The 19,774-nt window shown below is 39.0% G+C and overlaps 1 protein-coding gene across 3 annotated transcripts in view; it reads right to left on the bottom strand.

Moving 5' to 3' along the window:
- Fchsd2 (FCH and double SH3 domains 2) overlaps window positions 1-19,774 on the bottom strand; it is a 246,047-nt gene that overhangs the window by 174,118 nt on the left and 52,155 nt on the right. For all 3 annotated transcript variants that reach the window (XM_076548355.1, XM_006982124.4, XM_016000690.3), the window contains one exon: window positions 11,336-11,381. In XM_076548355.1, coding sequence (XP_076404470.1) covers window positions 11,336-11,381 — 46 coding nt within the window. The remainder of the gene's footprint in view (window positions 1-11,335; window positions 11,382-19,774) is intronic.

Below are 19,774 nucleotides of genomic sequence, written 5' to 3'. Positions count from 1 at the left end.
GACCTCTGGAGTCTACAAAGTGACAGAGAAAAAAAGAGTGTATGTTTTTAATCAGATACTAAGGCTCAAATTGTGTCAGGGCCACTTTTCTGAACCTACATCTTCAATTTTAAAGTAACATAATAGTCCAGATCTGATAATGACAGTATAATAATTTTAAATACAGTAATGGTAACTGAAGGGATGACTCAGATATTAAGAACACACACTCCTCTAGCAGAGGACTTGAGTTCAGTTCCCAACACCTACATCAGGCAATTCACAAATGCCTGTAACTTCAGCTCCAGAGGACCCGATTGCCCCCAGGGACACCTACACACATAATTAAAAATAAAACATAAAAAATAAGTCTTGAGGCTGGACAGTTGGCTCAGAGGTTAAGAGCACTTGGTGCTCTTGTAGAGGCCTAAATAAATAAAAGCTAAAGTAAGAAAAAAAAATTCTGACAAGAAATAAACACCTAAGCATTCATACTTAAAATATAAGATGATCACAACAGGAAGCCATCAAAAGACAGAGATAATATATTTCACTCTTTAAAGTTTTTTATTTTTTAAGCTTTATATACAGATAATATCTACAATGTATTAGTACACAGAACATGTATATAACTTAGAAATAAAAATACGTTTCTATCACTTAAAAATCTTCGCCGGGCGGTGGTGGCGCACGCCTTTAATCCCAGCACTCTGGAGGCAGAGCCAGGCGGATCTCTGTGAGTTCGAGGCCAGCCTGGGCTACCAAGTGAGTACCAGGAAAAGGCGCAAAGCTACATAGAGAAACCCTGTCTCGAAAAAAACAAAAAAAAAAAAAAAAAAAAAAAATCTTCATTGACAGGCTATACAGTCTATATAATATAGGTGTTGGGAGTACAGTTTAGCATCCCAATAACTGCCCAGCATGTGCAAGGCTCTGGGTTTAATTCCCAGAACCACCAAAAGAAGGAGGAGGAGAAAAAGACGATGATGGAGGATAGGGAGAGTCAACCATTACTCAGATAATCCTACAAAATACAGGAAGAAATACCTGTTAAGAACAATAAACTCTGAACTCAGAAAGAGCAAATACTATTATTCAACTTAGGTGAAATATTCAGACTGGGGAAATATATGGGCTGAAAGTAGATGAGATATATCAAGGGCTGAGAAAAGAGACAGTGGGGAATGATTATCTAACACATAGTTTCTGTTTAAAGTGATAGAGGTATTCTGGGAATGATAGTGACAGTTGTACAACATTGTAAATATATATGAATTCACTGAACAATGCACTTGAAAATGGCCTAAATGGGAAATTTTGTCACATTATACATTTCACTTTTTTTTTTTATTTTTTTTGGTTTTTCGAGACAGGGTTTCTCTGTGTAGCTTTGCGCCTTTCCTGGAACTCACTTTGTAGACCAGGCTGGAATTCAGGTCATGAACTCTCCCTTCCCAAATAACTGTCTTCAAATTCACTTGTCAATTCACATTGTATGCCTATTTTAAACAGTCTGATCCATGAACTTACTTACCGAGTACCTTAAAATAGCTAAATTATATCCCCAAATTATATGAATAGACTGTGTCCTTTCACTTTACTGGAACATCTCCTCCAGGTAAAATGATAAAATTGAGTTTCTGAACTCAAAAACTGAAGTATCAGCACTCTCAGAAACTACATAAAGAGATGTGTTCCTGCTGGATATGGTGGCACATGTCTTTAACCCTAATACTTGAGAGGCAGAGGCAAGCGGATCTCTGAGTTTGAGGACAGCCTGATCTACAAAGTGAGTTCCAGGACAGCCAAGGCTATGTAGAGACTTTGGACGGACAGACAGACAGACAGACAGACACACACACACACACACACACACACACAACACACACACAACACACACACACACACAGACTGATTTTAAAAACACCTCACACACACACCCCAGCATGCTGAGAGACTGTAACTTATTAGGATGCTTACCTAGCATGAAAATAGCCTAGTTCAATCCTCAGCACGACAGAAAGAAGACAAGAAATACAGACAGACATGGTGGTATACATCTACAATTCCAGTACTCAGAAGGCTGAGGCAAGAGAATCATGAGTGGGAAGCCAAACTGGGCTACAGAATCAGAGCCGGTCAATCAGGGCAATGTAGAAAGAACCTGTCTTAAGAAAACCTCGGCTGGGCGGTGGTGGTGGCACACGCCTTTAATCCGAGCACTTGGGAGGCAGAGGCAGGTGGATCTCTGCGAGTTCGAGGCCAGCCTGGGCTACAGAGTGAGTTCCAGGAAAGGCACAAAGCTACACAGAGAAACACTGTCTCAAAAAAAAAAAAAAAAGAAAGAAAGAAAACCTCAATAAGCCAGATGTGGTGGCGCATGCCTTTAATCCCAGCACTCAGAAGGCAGTAGCAGGTGGATCTCTGTGAGTTCAAGGCCAGAGTGGTCTATACCGGGAGACTTTGCCTCAGAAAAGGAAAGGAACAAAAAAGCCTCAACAAGTAAACAGAATCTATTCAATAAAAACAAATTGTAAATTGAATTCTATCAGCATTCTTTTTACTACCAGAAAATATAAAAAGAGGAACACTACCTATATAACTAAATGTAATCTTTTCAAAAATTATTTTTTGTTTCCCAAGATTTTCAAGTTCATCTATAATCAACAGTGAAAGGAAAGAAAAAAAAACTATGATTATGGCAAATTTATTTCACCTTTGTTTGAATGAATCAATTTAGCACTTCCAGGTCCAAAGAGCTGATTATGACATGATAGAAGAATTTAGTTTTACCCTATTTTATTGCCATTATTAGAAATTATTAATTTTCAAAACCTGAAATGATATTTTCCATTCATTTAATAAACATTCACCAAACATTAGCAGCATAATAGAATAGTAAATGATATGCTATACACAAGAAACTATAACTGGGGCGAATTAGAGAGTTCTCAAATCCAGAGCAGCAGATGACAGTCCATGGTAGGGTGACACTTGATCTGCATCTTGAATGTAAATAACTACTCAGGGAAATGCAGAAGAGTCTTTGTAACACACACACACACACACACACACACACATAAATAAATAAATAAATAAAATGTAAATTAAAAAGCAATTTTGAGACAGGGTCTTACTATATAACCCTGGTCAGTCAGCAAGCCGACACGTAGACTAGGTTGACCTGAAACTCAGAGATCCTCCTGCATATGCATCCTAAGTGAAAGATTAAAGGTGTGCACTACCATATCTGGCTATAAATCTTTAAATGTATACACACACACACACACACACACACCTAAAAATGTGTGAACATAACCAGTACAATGCCTAACAGAAAGGTTTTCCAGAAAAACATTGGGGGATGGCTTCAGCAGCCTTCAAGATTTGTGTTCAGAGCTGCGGACACGACTCCAAGTTGAAGAGCACTTGTTGCTTTTCCAGAGGACTTGGGTTTGTGTCCTTGCATCCACATGGCAGCTCACAACCATCTGTAACTCCAGTTCCAGGGGATCTGATGCCCCTTTCTGGCCTCCACAAGCACCAGGCACACATATGGTACACAGCCATACACGTAGACAAAATATTCATACACATAAAATAAAAATGAATGTTTAAAAAAGTAAAAAGGTATTTTAACAAAATTTATTACTTGCATAATTCTTCCATGAGAGCAGCTATTCTTTGGACTTGTTTCATTTTCTAGTAGAATTAATAATCACTTATATCTTATTTTTTATATTACCTACCAGTCAGAAGTATAATTTCTAATCAGTTTCCACAGTCCTTACAACCATCACTAAGGCTCCATAAAACATGAAATAGTTGGGCGCGTGGTGACTCACATCTATTATCCCACTCTTGGGGAAACTGTGACAGGGGCACTATTGGGAGTATGAGTGAGGCAAGGCTAGGTTACATAGTGAATTGGGCCAGCCTTGGCTATAGGTAAGAGGCCTCGTCTCAAAAATCAAGTTTCCAGGTTGTGCTCTTTTTTGTTAACTATTAACACTAAGAATTCTGGCAATCTGAAAGCAATGACACTGTTTACAATGATGAAAACTCATGGGAACAAAAAGGATAGGTTTTCCTCTCTCTCAAATAATCCTTGACCAACAGAAGTCTTTTTTTTTTTTACAGATTTATTTCTTTATTATGTACATAGTGTTTTGTCTACCAGAAGAGGGTAGCATATCACATTACAGATGGTTGTCAGCCACCATGTGGGTGCTGGGAATTGAACTCAGGACCTCTGGAAGAGCAGCCAGGGCTCTTTAACCTCTGAGCCATCTCTCCAGCCCCCAGAAGTCTTAATATATTAACCAGATATTGTATCAAAACCTTGCTTATGGGTCTGGGGAGATGGCTCAGCAGTTAAGAGCACTTATTCTGCCCGGCTGTGGTGATGCACACCTTTAATCCCAGCACTTGGGAGGCACAGGCAGGCAATTCTCTGAGAGTTTGAGCCCAGCCTGCTCTAGAAAGTTACAAAGTGAGTTCTGGGACTGCCAGGGCTATACAGGGAGAAACCCTGTCTCAAAAAAATAAATAAATAAATAAATAAATAAATAAATAAATAAATAAATAAATAAATAAATAAATAAATAAATAAATAAACAAAAAACACTATTCTTGTTCTAGAGGATGGAGTTGGTTCCCACCCTCTTCTGATCCCAGTAAGCACCCCCAAAGACAACTCATATAGACACACACATACACATGAATAAAAAAATAAAAATAAATCTTTAAAAATTATTTGGTCCTTTTATTTTTTTTCCTTTTAAAATGTGCTTGTGAACATAGGTGGCTCAACAGATAAAAGCAGTAGCCACACAAACCTGATGGCCGAAGTTTGATCGCAGGACCCACATAAAAAGCTAGATATGGTGACTTACACTGTAATCCCAGCACTCCTACAGCCAAATAAGGAGCAGACACAAGAGGATATGCTTGAAGATAAAGAACATATCAGCCTGGAGTACACAGCACAGCAGCAGAAACAAGAGACACCTTGCCTCAAGGTGGAATTACGAACTGACTCCTCAAAGTTGTTACATGACCCCACACTCACATCATTAAGCAAGCAAGCAAGCCATTTATTAATATGCTCAAAGACTAGATTATTTGAAGGGAGTGGAGAAAGCAACTTTACTTACTTGCCCTGTGTCTGCAACTGTAAAAAGAATAGCAGTAACTACTTCCAAAAGGTTAATGGGAAACAAAAATTAATGCATATAAAATGCTTAGAATAATGCCTGACATCTAAAGCCTCAATCTATCTTAACTTACATTAGAAAGAAGACTGCACAACTGGAACCCACATACAGAGGTGAGATAGGAGAAAGTAAAACAAAGAAACAGGTTTTGATCAATTAGAGGAGGGGACTCAAACTCAATTTATAGACTCAAACAAATTAGCGGAAACAGGTGCAGACTAATATGCCTAATAAAAAAGGATTAAGAGCCGCTGCCACCACACCCCCTCTCACTCGCCAAGCTTCAGCCAAAGAAGGGGGATAAGTAACGAGGTGCCCAACCATGGCTTGTAGAAAGTGGACTGCCAGCAAATCCACTGGTGGTAACATACCCAGAAACAACTGGCTACAAGAACAAAAAAAAAAAAAAACACTCACAGGAGTGCCCCCTCTACTATAGGGGTGAAGAAATCTCATCATTAAAGGCATGGTACAGTGGCACTCCCTGAAATCAGATGCTATTGCAAGTCTACTGAACTTGTGATTCACAGACTCCCTTCCCAGTGTCTGGTGTGAGAAATTGCTCAGTACTTCAAAACAGGCCTGTGCTCCAGAGTGTAGCTATTAGTGCTTTGTAAGGAGGCAAGTGAGATATATCTGGTTGGCCTTTTTGAAGGTACTAACCTATTAAACCAAAAGATATCCAGGTAGTAGTCTCCATATACATAAAACTTACATTAGAGTACCATTGTGAGAGAAAACATTTCATTCTTGAAAAAATTTTTTCTCCCTCTTCTTTCTGTTTTCAGTAATTCTACATGTTAATTATTTTTCCCCCATAGGATCAAGCATATGACTGTGAATGGAAAATAGGGAGCAGAAATCAGGTATTGGCAGTTTTTCCATTTTTATTTGTGTATGATTTTTCAATATAAATGCAAGATGTAAAGCACTAATGAAAGTTAAAATGTTTCAGTGAATATGTTTCAACAGTTCACCTTTATGACAATTATAAACAAACCAGCTAAAATTTTCTGGGGAGAAAAAGGAGCAAGAAATTAAAAGCATAAAAAGTAAAATAAGCATTGAGACATAGTGACACACACTTGTTAATCCTAACTGGGATAATTATCCCTCCCCATTAAGGCAGGAAGACCATGAGTTCCCGGACAGCCAGGGCTACACAGAGAAACGGAGGGGGGGGGGGGACGACACACCACAGAGGGATAGGGAAGGAGGAAGGAAAAACAGGCATGCTTATCTACAAGAGTTTCAAAACCACAGCTCTAGCCTAAATTCTTCCCTCTCTCCACTATTCTATGCTGGCCTAACCAATAATCATTAATAGAAACAGGATCTGGAGAGAAAAAGAAAAGAAGCAGAATAAGCAATTTTTTTGTTTTGTTGTTTGAGACAGGGTTTCTCCATGTAGCCCTGGATGTCCTGGAACTTGCTCTGTAGAGCAGGCTGGCCTCAAACTCAGAGTTCCACCAGTCTCTGACTCAGAAGTACTGGGATTAAAGACATGTGCCACTGCCACCACCACCCAGCTAAGCAGTTATTTTTACTCACTTCTTTAAAAGATGTACTACAGAACAGCCATGGAAAGATGAAAGTCTAGCAAATCTATGTGCCCAGGAAGACGAAATTTATTCACATCAACAATTTCTTCTAACACTGCTTTACAACGTTAAAAATTAAACTATATAAAAATATATAGTGAGACAAATATTAGCCTGTTTCTTCCAATTGTATTTCTAACACCTCTGTAAGCCAAAGAAAATAAGATACTACAATGAAGTCGTTTTTTAAAAGCATCGATATAAATAGTAATCCCCTCAATTTTGTTCTGATGAGCTTTCTTAGTAGTGACCCTGTCTCCCTATTTACAGAATAAGCACAGAAGAAGAAAAAAGCTTCAAGTATACAGTGCATGTGTTTCTCTAATAGCACAGAAAAGTTAAGTGCATTAAAGTGGCTTGGCTACACTTTAAGCCTCTATACACATGGAATTCACCAAAGAGAATTCCTATCACAATTATGCAATCATGCGTACCATGCTGTACTGTTTGTAAATTTATTTCTTAAAAAAAATTTAAATAACAAAGTTTTAGGTGTTATAGAGTGATATTACAGGGTAATTGCCAGCATGAGTATGTTTATTCTGTGTTTGTCCTTCAGTAAGGAGCCGCCCTTAAAAGTCCACAATCTTTTCCTGTTCTTTCTCTCCAACCACAGTAACCTTTTGTATCCTTCCTTCACTAACAACATTCTGCCAAAGACTACAGGAAGTACATTAATACACAGAACTTGCCTGCGGCGATTTCAGTTTGAGTACTAAAAATGAGTTTACAAACACTTTAGTGGCTAGCTATCTTCAAGCCAGGCTTGATTTTACCCCAAGATTTAGTGCTATTTGATGATCTTTTGGGGCTACTCTATTTTCAGAGATCCATTTGTTATGTTTGTATAAACAGACATTCTGTTATTTCTGGAGAATTACAAAGTGAACTTCACAAACCACAGCTAAAAATTAAAACATTAATATTCCTGTAGAAAACTGAAACTGCCACGCAACCTGAAAGGGTTCACCACTCAAATTCCACCAAGTCTAATGAGAATCAGCAACATTTCTCTCTTCTTTCTTTTTCCTCCTAACATTCCCCTAAAGCTATGTTACATGTATTACATGTATTTGAGGGAACATTTTTCAAATGATCTGTCTCAAGTTCAAATGACTTCTCTCTCTCTCTCTCTCTCTCTCTCTCTCTCTCTCTCTCTCTCTCTCTCTCTCTCTCACACACACACACACACACACACACACACACACAGAGAGATGTTGGAAAGACTCACTCTGTAGCACAAGCTCTCTTGAAATTCAATGAAAGCCTCCAAAGTATTGAAATCAGAAGCAGGAGCCATACCTGGCTGCTGCTGCTGCTTCTTAATAGACTGGCAATTTGCATTTCATTTGCAAGTTTAAGGCAAAAATAAAATAAGCTTCATAAAAGATTGACCAAAGAGTGCCGGGTGGTGGTGGCACACGCCTTTAATCCCAGTACTTGGGAGGCAGAGCCAGGCAGATCTCTGTGAGTTTGAGGCCAGCCTGGTCTACAGAGCGAGATCCAGGACATGTACCAAAGCTACATAGAGAAACTCTGTCTGGGGGGGCGGGGGGGAGGGGGGCAGAGGGAGATAATTCAATATTCATATTTAGCCGGGCGGTGGTGGCGCACGCCTTTAATCCCAGCTCTCGGGAGGCAGAGGCAGGCGGATCTCTGTGAGTTCAAGGCCAACCTGGTCTACAGAGTGAGATCCAGGACAAGCACCAAAGCTACATAGAGAAACCCTGTCTCAAAAAACCAAAATAATAATAATAATAATAATAATAAATAAAAAATAAAAAAAAAAGATTGACCAAAGAGCAGTGAAGTCCAAAGACCTTGCCTCTTCTCCCCCACAGGGCAAAAGTTGGCTTTTTAAAATACTTTTGCATTAAAATGACTTCTATATGTTCTCTGAATCTCTTAAATGCTCAAATCTTTTTGGCTATTCAATCTTCTATTAAGAGATAACCAGTATTACTAGTAATAACTGCCTAAGAGTCATTTAAGAATGACCATTTAACCATAATGCCATGTCAATGGCATTGAACAGTAAAAATTTAGTATAGTGGCCTGGAAGACTACATACATCCATAGAAAGAACGTAAGTGTAAGGACTATGCCCACTCCACTCCTTTTGTGAGCACTGCTGTATCCCTAGTATCTAGAAGAGTATTTGGTAAATACTTTCTCAATATATGAAAACAGATTTAAAATAAACATGTAATTTTTAAATAGTATATCATTAGGCTGAGAATATAGCAAAGTGATGGAACACTTGTCTAGCATGTATTTGGCCCCCAATTCAATCCCCAGTACCACAACATATATACAACAAAACAGAATAATATCAAAAACAATGAAATGGGCCAGGCGTGGTGGCACCTGCCTTTAATCCCAGCACTTGGGAGGCAAAGGCAGGAGGATCTCTAAATTAGAAGCCAGTCTACTCTACATGTCAAAGTCCAGGCCGGCCAGAAATAAACTGGGAGACTCTGTCTCATTAATATACATACATACATACATACATACATACATACATACACATACATACATGCAATACACATACACATATATATGTGAATTAAAATTGATAAATTGGGGAAGAGGAACAAATGACAAATATGTATGAAGATGAAACCCTTTACTTTGTATGCTAAAATAAAAATTTTAAATAAATTAAAAAAACAGGTAAAGTAATAAAGAAAATTAAAAGTTCAAGCATCTAAATTAGAATTATTTTTTTCCTTTCTCTTTACTTCTTTTCTTTCTCCTTCAGTGCTGGAGATCAAACTCAAAGTCTTGCACATGATGAACAAGTACTCTGAGCTCCATCACCAGCCCCCATTTCTTTTAGCAATAAAAAACAATCTTGCTTACTTATTTATTTACTTACTTATCTTTTGCGTGTAAGAAGTAGGTATATGTGAGTGTGAGTGCCTATGGAGGTCAGAGGACAGCCTCTACTGTCAGTCCTCAAATTCCACCGTGTTCGAGACATGGGTCTCTTATCTGTGCACATGTATGCTTCTGGGAACTCTCTTCTCCGCCTCCCATTCCTCTGTAGGAGCACTGGAGAGTACAGACACATGCTACCTCATCTGGCTTGTTTGTAGGTTCCAAGGATCAGCTCAGGTCATCACAATTATACAAGCAACTTACTCCCTGCACCATCTTCTCAACCCAGTCTTCCTATTTAGATAACAGATGATACACCAACAATAAGTAACAGCTGAAATTCTGGATCTCCCAAAAAGACTGTTAGATAGTGCAATGACAGAGGTAATACAATAATATAATAATACAATAAAGTCCCACAATAATGGCAAATGCTGAAATTTCCAACTGATTTTAAAATGTTTATATATAGGAGCTGGAGAGATGGCTCAGTGGCTAAGAGTAGTAGATACTCTTACAGAGAATCCAGGTTTGATTTCCAGCACCCACATGGAGGTTCATAACTGTCTATAACTCCAGTCCTAGGGGATCTGATGCCCTCTCGCTTCCATGGGCACCAGGAACAGACACAGTACACAAGACACACGGGAAAGCAAAACACTGGTACACCCAAAATGAAATTAAACTCTATTTGATTTTTCTCTAAGCTTTGCCAAATATTTCAGTGTAACAAACTTTCATATTTTCAGAAGAGTAGCAAAAAAAAAGTAGACGAAATAATTTTTGGAAATTGTAAGAAACTATTATCAATACTGGAGATTCAACCATGAAACTGACCCATATCTATGATATTTTCCTAACTTACCACAGCCATCAAAACAAATCATAAAATCTTATTAGGCTCAGCATCACTTATATAGCATTAGTGCGACATAATGCTAAATAGTGGAGTTCAGATCCCTAGCACCCCTGTCAATATGAGGCCAGCATGTGGCCTCCTGTAATCCCAGCACTCTGAAGTAAAGACAGAGGATCCTCTGGAGCAAGCTGTCTAGCTAGACTATCTCTGCCAGCCCAAGGTTCAAGTGAGAAACCTCATCTATGATCTTCTTTATTATAAGGAAGCCTTACTTTAAGATTTAAATGGATCCAAAAAAGGGAATTAGGCAGAACTACACAATGAGACTTTGTCTCAAAAATAAAATAAAACAAAGTAAAATGAATTTTGGCAGGGCTTGGTGGCACATGGCTTTAATCCCAGCATTCAAGAGGCAGAGGTAGGCAGATCTCTGTGAGTTTGAAGCCAGCCTGTTCTACATAGACAGTTTAGGGCCAGCCAGAATGACACGGTCAGAGCTTGTCTTTTTTAAAAAAAAAAATCAGAAAGGAACAGCCAGGTGGTGGTGGTGCACACCTTTAATCCCAGCACTTGGGGAGGCAAAGGTCTAGAGAGTTCCAAAACAGCCAGGGCTACACAGAGAAACTCTATCAAAAAAAAAAAAAAGAAAAGAAAAGAAAAAGAAAAAATTTAAGGGCACCAAAGGAAGACAGTCACAAGTGGGCAGGCAGCAGAAGGAGTCCAAGGTTCTCCTTGACAGGACATCTGATCTTAAGTCAAGCAGAGGTGTCCAAAGCAGAGGGGCTGCAGCCCACACTCACCTGTGCGTACTCTCTTTCAATAGCAGCCTTCTTCTGACTGAAAGTCCTAGAAATACAAACAAAAATTAATCACCAAAAGTAGAACTTTAAAACCTCATGTAAATTAATCAACACAGCTTTAAATACTGCCTTGTAAGATATGTGGGGGTGGGGGAGGGGAATGAGCTCAGACAAAGAAAACCACACCAGCACAGTCTCTTTTCACAGGAGTTACAGTAACAAGAATAAGGCTACTGGAAGCTATGATGTAAGAATATACTTCCTATACATGCATTATTTCAGACTCTATGGCTCACATGCTCACATGCTAACACTTACAGCTGGGCACAATGGTGTTTGCCTACCAACTACTCCTATCTTGTCTCTACTGTGCTGGAATTACATACATGCACCACTTACACCTGGCATTTTTACATGTGTTCTGAAGATGGAACTCAGGTCCTCATGCTTATGAGTACTCTACAGAGCCATCCTCCCAACCCCATTTAGCTTAAATTTAACTTTATTTAACTTAAATTTAAATTTAACACTTCATTTACATTTATATTCATTTTACACTTACATTACATTTACATTCAAAACATTTCTTTTAACTGCTGAATATCCCACTATATGGTTACACCACATTTTGTTTATCCTTGGATCTAGTGATAGACATGAGTCATTTCTACGTCTTAGCTATTAAAAATAATGCTGCCATAAGCACCTAAGTTTCTATCTGTACACATACACATCACACACACATACAATAGTGCATGCTTATAGCACAGTGTGGAGGTTGGAGGACAACTTTGTTACACTGGTTCCCTCCTTCTACCTTTATAGAGATTCTGATGATTGAACTTAGGTCATCAGGATTTACCCACTGAGTCATCTTGTTGGCCTGAGATATATATTTTAAATGATCTTGTGTGTGTGTGTGTGTGTGTGTGTGTGTGTGTGTGTGTGTGTGTGTGTGTGTATAAATGTAGAACAGCTAAATCATATGATAATTTCGCTTTAACTTTTGAGGAACTATAAGAATGATCTCAATAACAAGTATAATATTTTGTATTCATAGTATATTTTTTAATTTAATAGTAAAATACAAGAACTACTCTAGGTAGTCCATGCTGGCCTCAAACTCCCCATCTCCTTAACTCAACTTCCTGAGTGCTGGGATTACAACTATGTGCCACCACACCTAGCTACAAATGTTCTTTTTTATTTATTTCTTAATGTTTGTGCGTGCGTGCGTGCGTGCGTGTGTGCGTGCGTGCACGCCCTGAGACAAGAATCCCCATGAATTGAATCCTCATGAAGCTGGAGGCACCTGATGTGGGTGCTGGGAATTAACTGGGATCCTAAAACAGTGAATGAGAAACCTTCCTAATGCTGTGGCCCTTTAATACAGTTCCTCATGTTGTAGTGATCCCAACCATAAAATTATTTTTGTTGCTACTTCATAATTCTAATTTTGTTACTGTTATGAATCATACTGTAAATATCTGTTTTCTGATGGTCTTAGGTGACCCCTGTAACCCCAAAGGGGTCATAAACCCATAGGTTAAGAACCACTACTCTAAATGACCAATAGGTGCTCTTAACCTCTGCATCTCCATATAAATGTTCTTATGGCATCTAGAATAGAGGATCTTATGGGCTATGCATGCAGCTCAGAGGTAGAAACTTTGCTCAGCACATGAGAAAATATGATCAGAGTTATGGTTTCTGACTAGAAATTTCTTTAAAAAACAAAAAATTAGCCAGCAGAGGTGGCATATGCCTTTAATTCCTACACTCAGAAGGCAGAGGTAGGTGGATCTCTGTGAGTTCAAGGTCAGCCTGGTCCACAGTGAGTTCTAGGACAGCCAGGGCTGATATACGGAGAAACCCTGTATCAAAAATCCAAAACCAAAAAAATTAATTTGTTTCATCAATGTTATCTCTAGTCACTAGAAAAAATATTATGGCCTAAAATACTGAGTCTTTCACAGAAAGTATTCATTTTATTTTTTTCAAATTCATCAGAGGAATAACCACAGCAAATATGGCCTTACAAAAAGAATTTCTTAAATCAGAAGCCCTGGAAATAAAAATTACTTTCTAATGCATAAGTTGCCGAGTGAATGCTATGTTAGCATCGTTTAAACCCTCAGAGTTCTTGGATGACCAGGAATGCTGTGAACAAGCAGAGCAATCCTACCTACTTACTTATCCATCCATCTGTATGCATGTATATGTGCATTTTGGATAGAGACACCAGGTTTTTGGGTTTTTTTTCTGTTTGTTTAGATGAGGTCTTGTCAAGTAGCCCAGAATGACCTCACACTCCCCCTCCTCCTGCCTCTACCTCTTCAGTGCTATAAATACAGATATGCACCACCATACATGGGTCTAAGCAGTAATCTTGTCAAAGAAATCCTTTTTTTTTTTTGAACAATAAGTCCCAACAGTAAGTTTAAAAAACTCAAATGAGGCCGAACAGTGGTGGTGGTGCACGCCTTTAATCCCAGCACTCAGGAGGCAGAACCAGGCGGATCTCTGTGAGTTCAAGGCCAGCCTGCTCTACAGAGCAAGATCCAGGACATTAACCAAAACTACACAGAGAAACCCTGTCTCATAAAAACCAAAAACAAACAAAAAACAACAAATGCTTTTTGTTGCTCCACTTACAGCTCTCTACAAAAAGCAGAACAGATATAACGTAATCCTTAAAGGCCCCAGGACTTTTAGATGATAAATGATTATTCATTTCAACTTGAAGTCACCATCTGCAACGGCCCCTAAACAAGTCAGCCTGACCTCTCTAGCTATGGAGGAACTAGATTTAGGCTTCCTCCATATAAGGCTTTTTGTTTGCCTCAAAAACCCCTCATTCAGGGTGCCTACCTCTTCAGTGGTCTTAACTCTACCTTCTGAATAACACACTGTAGCTTCTCCACAAGGACTTGCTGCTTCCTTGGACACTTTCTTCTACTAACATAAAGATGGCTTTTTTTCTTAAACATCATGAGCTAACTAGCTGGCTTCAAATGTTCCTTCTGTAGCTTCCTTTTTCACCTCTCCCAGTGTTCATATACTTGAAGGGAGCAGAGTGTGCTCTGGGTAAGGCTTTGGACAAAGGCAATGCAGAGGTTGACTTGATCTAAGCAAACAATGGAAACTTTCTCCATAGCAGCAAAAAGGCTTCTGTGCTTTCCCTTTCTCCTATCGTTTGTGTCCCCTGGAGTAGCAATTTTAAACTTCCTTTACCAACTTTTCATTTGTAGTCACAACTTGGTTAACTATTTGGCACAAAGGCCTATCTTTCAAGATGCCTTCCCCACTAACCTTAATCATTCTTAGCTTTTGTCCTGAAGTGAAACACATGCAATCCTCCCTTTCAACTGGCTGATTTTAATACAGTTGAGGAATAAGAAGGCAGAGAATGAGAAAGTCTGGCATCAGCTGATCAGTCAGAACACATGTAACAGTTACTAAATTCTCCTTTTGATGTCGGTACAGTGTATGGTACCTCAAAACAAATATACTAATAACATGAAGGATCAATGACTACAGAGCAATATATAAATAATAATGGAAAAGTTGTCAATATTTCAAGTTGTCAATATTTCAAGAATTATCAAAATGTGACTTTGAGCCAGGCAGTGGTGGCACATGCCTTTAATCCAAGCACTCAGGAGTGAGAGGAACTCTGTGAGTTCCTAGGCAAGACAATTCCAGGATAGCCAGAGCTGTTACACAAAGAAACCCTGTCTCGAAAAACAAAACAAACTAAAAAAAGTAAGACACAAAGTAACAAGCCTCTGGAAAAATGGTACCAAGTGATTTATTTAAAGCAGGTGATCACAAACCTTTAACTAAATTTAATTTACTATTTTATTTATTTTACTTTCAGTGTATCTCACTTTATTTTGTGGGGTGAATTCTTACTATATTGCTAAGGCTTTCCCAAAGTAGACTCAGACTTTCCCTAAGTATCTGGACTATAGACATGCACTACCACATCCATTCTTAAAGTTTCAATTTTTAAAAAACAAATAAAACAACAACAAAAACAATTCACAGTACTCTGAAGCACAATAAAATAAGGTGTGCCAGCATAAAGACTGAGACATGAACCCTGCTTTGAAAGGATTCACTAACAGAAGGCCCACAAATGCTACCGTCATACAGTGACAAATAGGAACGACTCTTGTTTCTAAAGAACTAGATTCCCTTAGTTTCCTGACTATACTTCAGTTCCTTACCAATAAATTGAGAAGACAATAAAGCCAGAATCTTTCTGTCTACAATCATATCTACAATCCTAGCACTGAGGAAGCTATAGAAATACCATGAGTTTAAAGCTAACCTGTGCAACAAAGTGATTTCCAGGTCAGTCTAAGTTATATAAAGAGACTCCATGGTGTGGGAGGACAGCACAAATGTGTACTAGTGTGAAAGAGAGAGCTTACCTCATAGAATTATAAAAAGTAATTAGTACATGTTTTTAAAGTACTTGGAACAAACAGCACATGGCAAATACTATAAATTTATTTATTAAATAAGTAAAAATATATTCCACATTTACATTATGTTTTATCTAGTTTCAACATTTTGACTAGTTGAATATAGAAAATTCTAAGAAAAAATGTATATTTTAAACTGCTATAGTCTTAAATGACAGGGAAAAAAGTCCAAATTCTTTCCTTCTCAGAAACCACTCAAAAGCAATAGAAAATAAAAACAACACCAAAAAATAACAAACGTAAAGCAAGGCATGTGGTTTAATACCTACCATCCCAGCTCTCAGGAGGCCGAGGCAGAAGTACTTCAAGTTTACAGCCAACCTGGGCTACATGGTGAGATTCTGTCTTTAAAAAAGAAAAGATGTTATTCTGATCTACCACAAAACCAGAAGATATACAACCTGTAAGCAGAAAATGTGCCAAAAGGACAGACATCTGGGTAACAAAGAGAAAGGGAAGAAGACTGGAGGCCTCAAGTCTCAAGCAAAGGAGGGACTACATTTCCTCACAGCAGTTCTTGAGTCATAAAACTTAAAACCAGCATTTGCCACAAGAAAAACTGGGCCTATGAGCTGGCAGAGCATTTCCTGCGTATTTTGAAGAAGTGGAGCCAGAAATGAATTAGGAATTCTACAAACAAGCCATGCTGGCAGCAAGTGGACTGACCGCTGGTGCAGCAGCGCAGGTCTGTACTGCAAGCAGACTTGCCTTTCAGCCTGGCTGAGGACAAAGTACGGCCTGCCGTGTGTGTGTGTGTGTGTGTGTGTGTGTGTGTGTGTGTGTGTGTGTGTGTGTGTGTGTGAGAGACAGACAGACAGACAGACAGAGACAGAGAGACAAAGAGACAGAGACAGAGAGACAGAGAGACAGAGACACCTGGAACCTATGTGTTTGTGTGGTGTGTCCTGGAAGCTTGAGAGAGAGAGAGAGACAGAGACAGAGACAGAGACAGAGACAGAGACAGAGACAGAGACACACACACCTGGAACCTACTGTGGAAGCTTGTAGTCCAGGGGTGTGTCTGTCTGTCTGTCTGTCTGTCTGTGTATATGTGTGTCCTGGAACCTACTATGTAGTCCACGTGGGCCTTGAAATCGCAACCTTTCTAACTCAGCTTCCAAAGAGCTAGGATTATAGATAAGCATGCATGCCCACTGAAATAATTTTCTTTTCAAACTCATACATGCTACCCTGCTCTTAAGGAAAAGTACTATAAAACTGGACAACAGTAGCCACTGTGGACAACCAATATCTGAAATCCCAATAAATGCTATGGGAGAAAAACCACTGTATTCAATTCAACTCAACTAAAACAGGAGGACCATAAATAGAACATTTTAAATAAAGAAGAGGCAGGAGGACCAGAAGAAAAACACGCTCACTGCCTTGGTATAGTGGTACACACTTGTAATGCCAACACTGATTACTAGTTTGCTCCTCCCATTCTGCTGAGCCTGCTTTCTTATATAACCCAGGACCACCTGCTTAGAAGTGGCACTGTCCACAGTGAACCCAGCCCTCCCACATGAATCACTAATGAAGAAAATGCCCCAGAGATTTTCCCACAGGCAATCTGATGGAGGTATTTTCTCAACTAAGAAACCAACAAGTACATCAAACAAACTGGATATAAGCCCAGTGGTAGGGCAGGTACCTAGCAAATCCAAGCCCCTGGGTCCAATTCCCAGCACTAGAAAATTGATCAATTAATTAAAACACGTGCCTTTATTCCCAGCACTTGGGAGGCAGAGGCACTCTGAGTGCAAGGCCAACATGATCTACCTATCAAGTTCAAGGCTAGCCAGGCCTTGAACATAGTACATAGTAAGACATCATCTCAAAAACAAAAGGGTGGGGAGATGAATTTTACTGTATATAAACAAAATCTTCAATAATGTCACAAAAAAAAAAAAAGAAAAAAGCAGTAAGTACTATCGTTCTTAAGCCCCTACTACTTGAAAACCCCAAAACACTACCTTTTTTTAAATGTGTATCGAGTAGGGAGACGGCTCAGCTTGCCACACAAACATGAGGAACTGAACTCAGATTCCCAGTATTCAGGTAAAAATCCAAGTGCTGGGGAGATGGAGACAGGAGGATCACTGGGTCTGGCTAACCAGCTAGTCTAGCTGAATCAGTAAGCTCCAAGTTCAATGAAAAACACTGTCTCCAAAGTAACATGAAAAGCACTGGGGAAGACATCACTCATTGAAGACTCACACACCACATGCAACCACCTACACACACAAACATTATACATACACACACAAAAGCTAGGCTTTCTCATTTCTGAAAACTTAACCAGCTTCCATTTTTATGAGATATTTAGGCATCATCTCTTACAGAAATCACTAAATGAAACCAGATTCTAGACCAAGTATCGTTTTCTATACTCCCAAAACACCTATTTATCTTACAACTACACACACTGAAAATACCTGCATTCCTGCCTCCCCACTCTTCCCCCTCCCCTCTCTCCCCGGGATGTCCAGAGAATTCGCTACGTAGACCAGGCTGGCCTCAAACTCACAGAGATCCACCTGCCTCTCCTTCCTGTATGCTGGTATTCAAGGTGTGTACTACCATGCCTAGTACCTATCTCTATCATACAATGTTTTTTATATCCACAAGCATTAAGCTTTATGCTGACACAGAAATTTTCAATTAAATTGAAATTAATGTATATAAAACTTACAGATACTGTTCCTGCCAAGTGAAGGAAAATGTACTTCTTTTTTTTAAAGGTGTCAAAAAATTAAAAAGGAAAAGAAAGGGATTATCAGCATCCTTCATACTGTTTTTTAAGACTCATTTTTATTGATACTTATGTTTCTCTGTGAGTGCCATGTAAGTACAGGTACCCAAAGGCCAGAAAAGAACACTACAACCCATGCATCTGAAGTAAGCTGCCCAACATGGATACTAGGAACATAATTCAGGTCCTCTGGAAGAGCAACAAGCACTTTTTTAACTTTTCGTTCATTCTTTGTGGGTTTTACATCGTGCATCTTGATCCCATTCATCTTCCCATCCCTTTGTATCTGCCCTCTGCCCTTGTAACCCACCCCCCATAAAATAAAATAAGATTTAAGAGAAAAGGAAAAAAGAAAGAACAATCTCATCATGGAAACTGCAGTGTGACACAGTGAGTCACACAGTATACCCTTTAGTCCATGCATCTTTACTGCAGCAAGCACTCTTAACCACTGAGTCATCTTTCTACCCCCTTTTCATTTATATTTGTACAAATTTATTTTGGACATTCATTAAATCTAGATCTAATTATAAAAAGCCACATTAATTTGACATGCTAGTCTTCTAGCTGTCCCCCAAGCTATGAAGAAAAGGTTTGTCATGGCCTTTTTGTTTGTTTGTTTTATATTTTGTTTTTGAGGCAGGTTCTATGTCTTCCTGGCTGTCCTGGAGGTCACTATATAGGCCTTGAACTCACAGAGCTCTTCCTGCCTCTGCATCCTGCAGGATCAAAGATATGCCCCACCTCAACTGACTAGTCTTTTAATTTTTTTAAAGCACCCATATAACCTTCCTTTTTACAATGTCTAAAACAAGATACCCGGAGTCCTAGTAAATACTACTACTGCAAATTATAAGTAAAAAATGCAAAACCTCTCAGCAGCTGCCAAGAACCTGACAGTCACACTTTCCAACCATGCACAGAACTCATCTTAAATGCAGGCTGAAATATAGAAGCTAGTGGCTATCTGTGTAATTCCAGCCCAGCTCACTTGGCCCAATGCTTGGCATTAGTGAGAAACACCATGTACACTTTACACCTGCTGCAATTAAATAGCACACAAGGTAATATCACTTTACTCTGCTTCTACTAAACAAGAAAAAGATGGGGGAGCAAAACCAGTATAGTCAGGCACAGTGGCACTTGCCTATAATCCCTTCACTGCAGAGGTGTTGGCATGAGGAACAGGAG

The sequence above is a fragment of the Peromyscus maniculatus genome, chromosome 1 (genome assembly GCF_049852395.1).
Source record: "Peromyscus maniculatus bairdii isolate BWxNUB_F1_BW_parent chromosome 1, HU_Pman_BW_mat_3.1, whole genome shotgun sequence".
Classification (NCBI taxonomy): Eukaryota; Metazoa; Chordata; class Mammalia; order Rodentia; family Cricetidae; genus Peromyscus; species Peromyscus maniculatus.
Note: the sequence above shows the minus strand (reverse complement) of the source record. Positions and strands in the feature narration are given on the sequence as shown.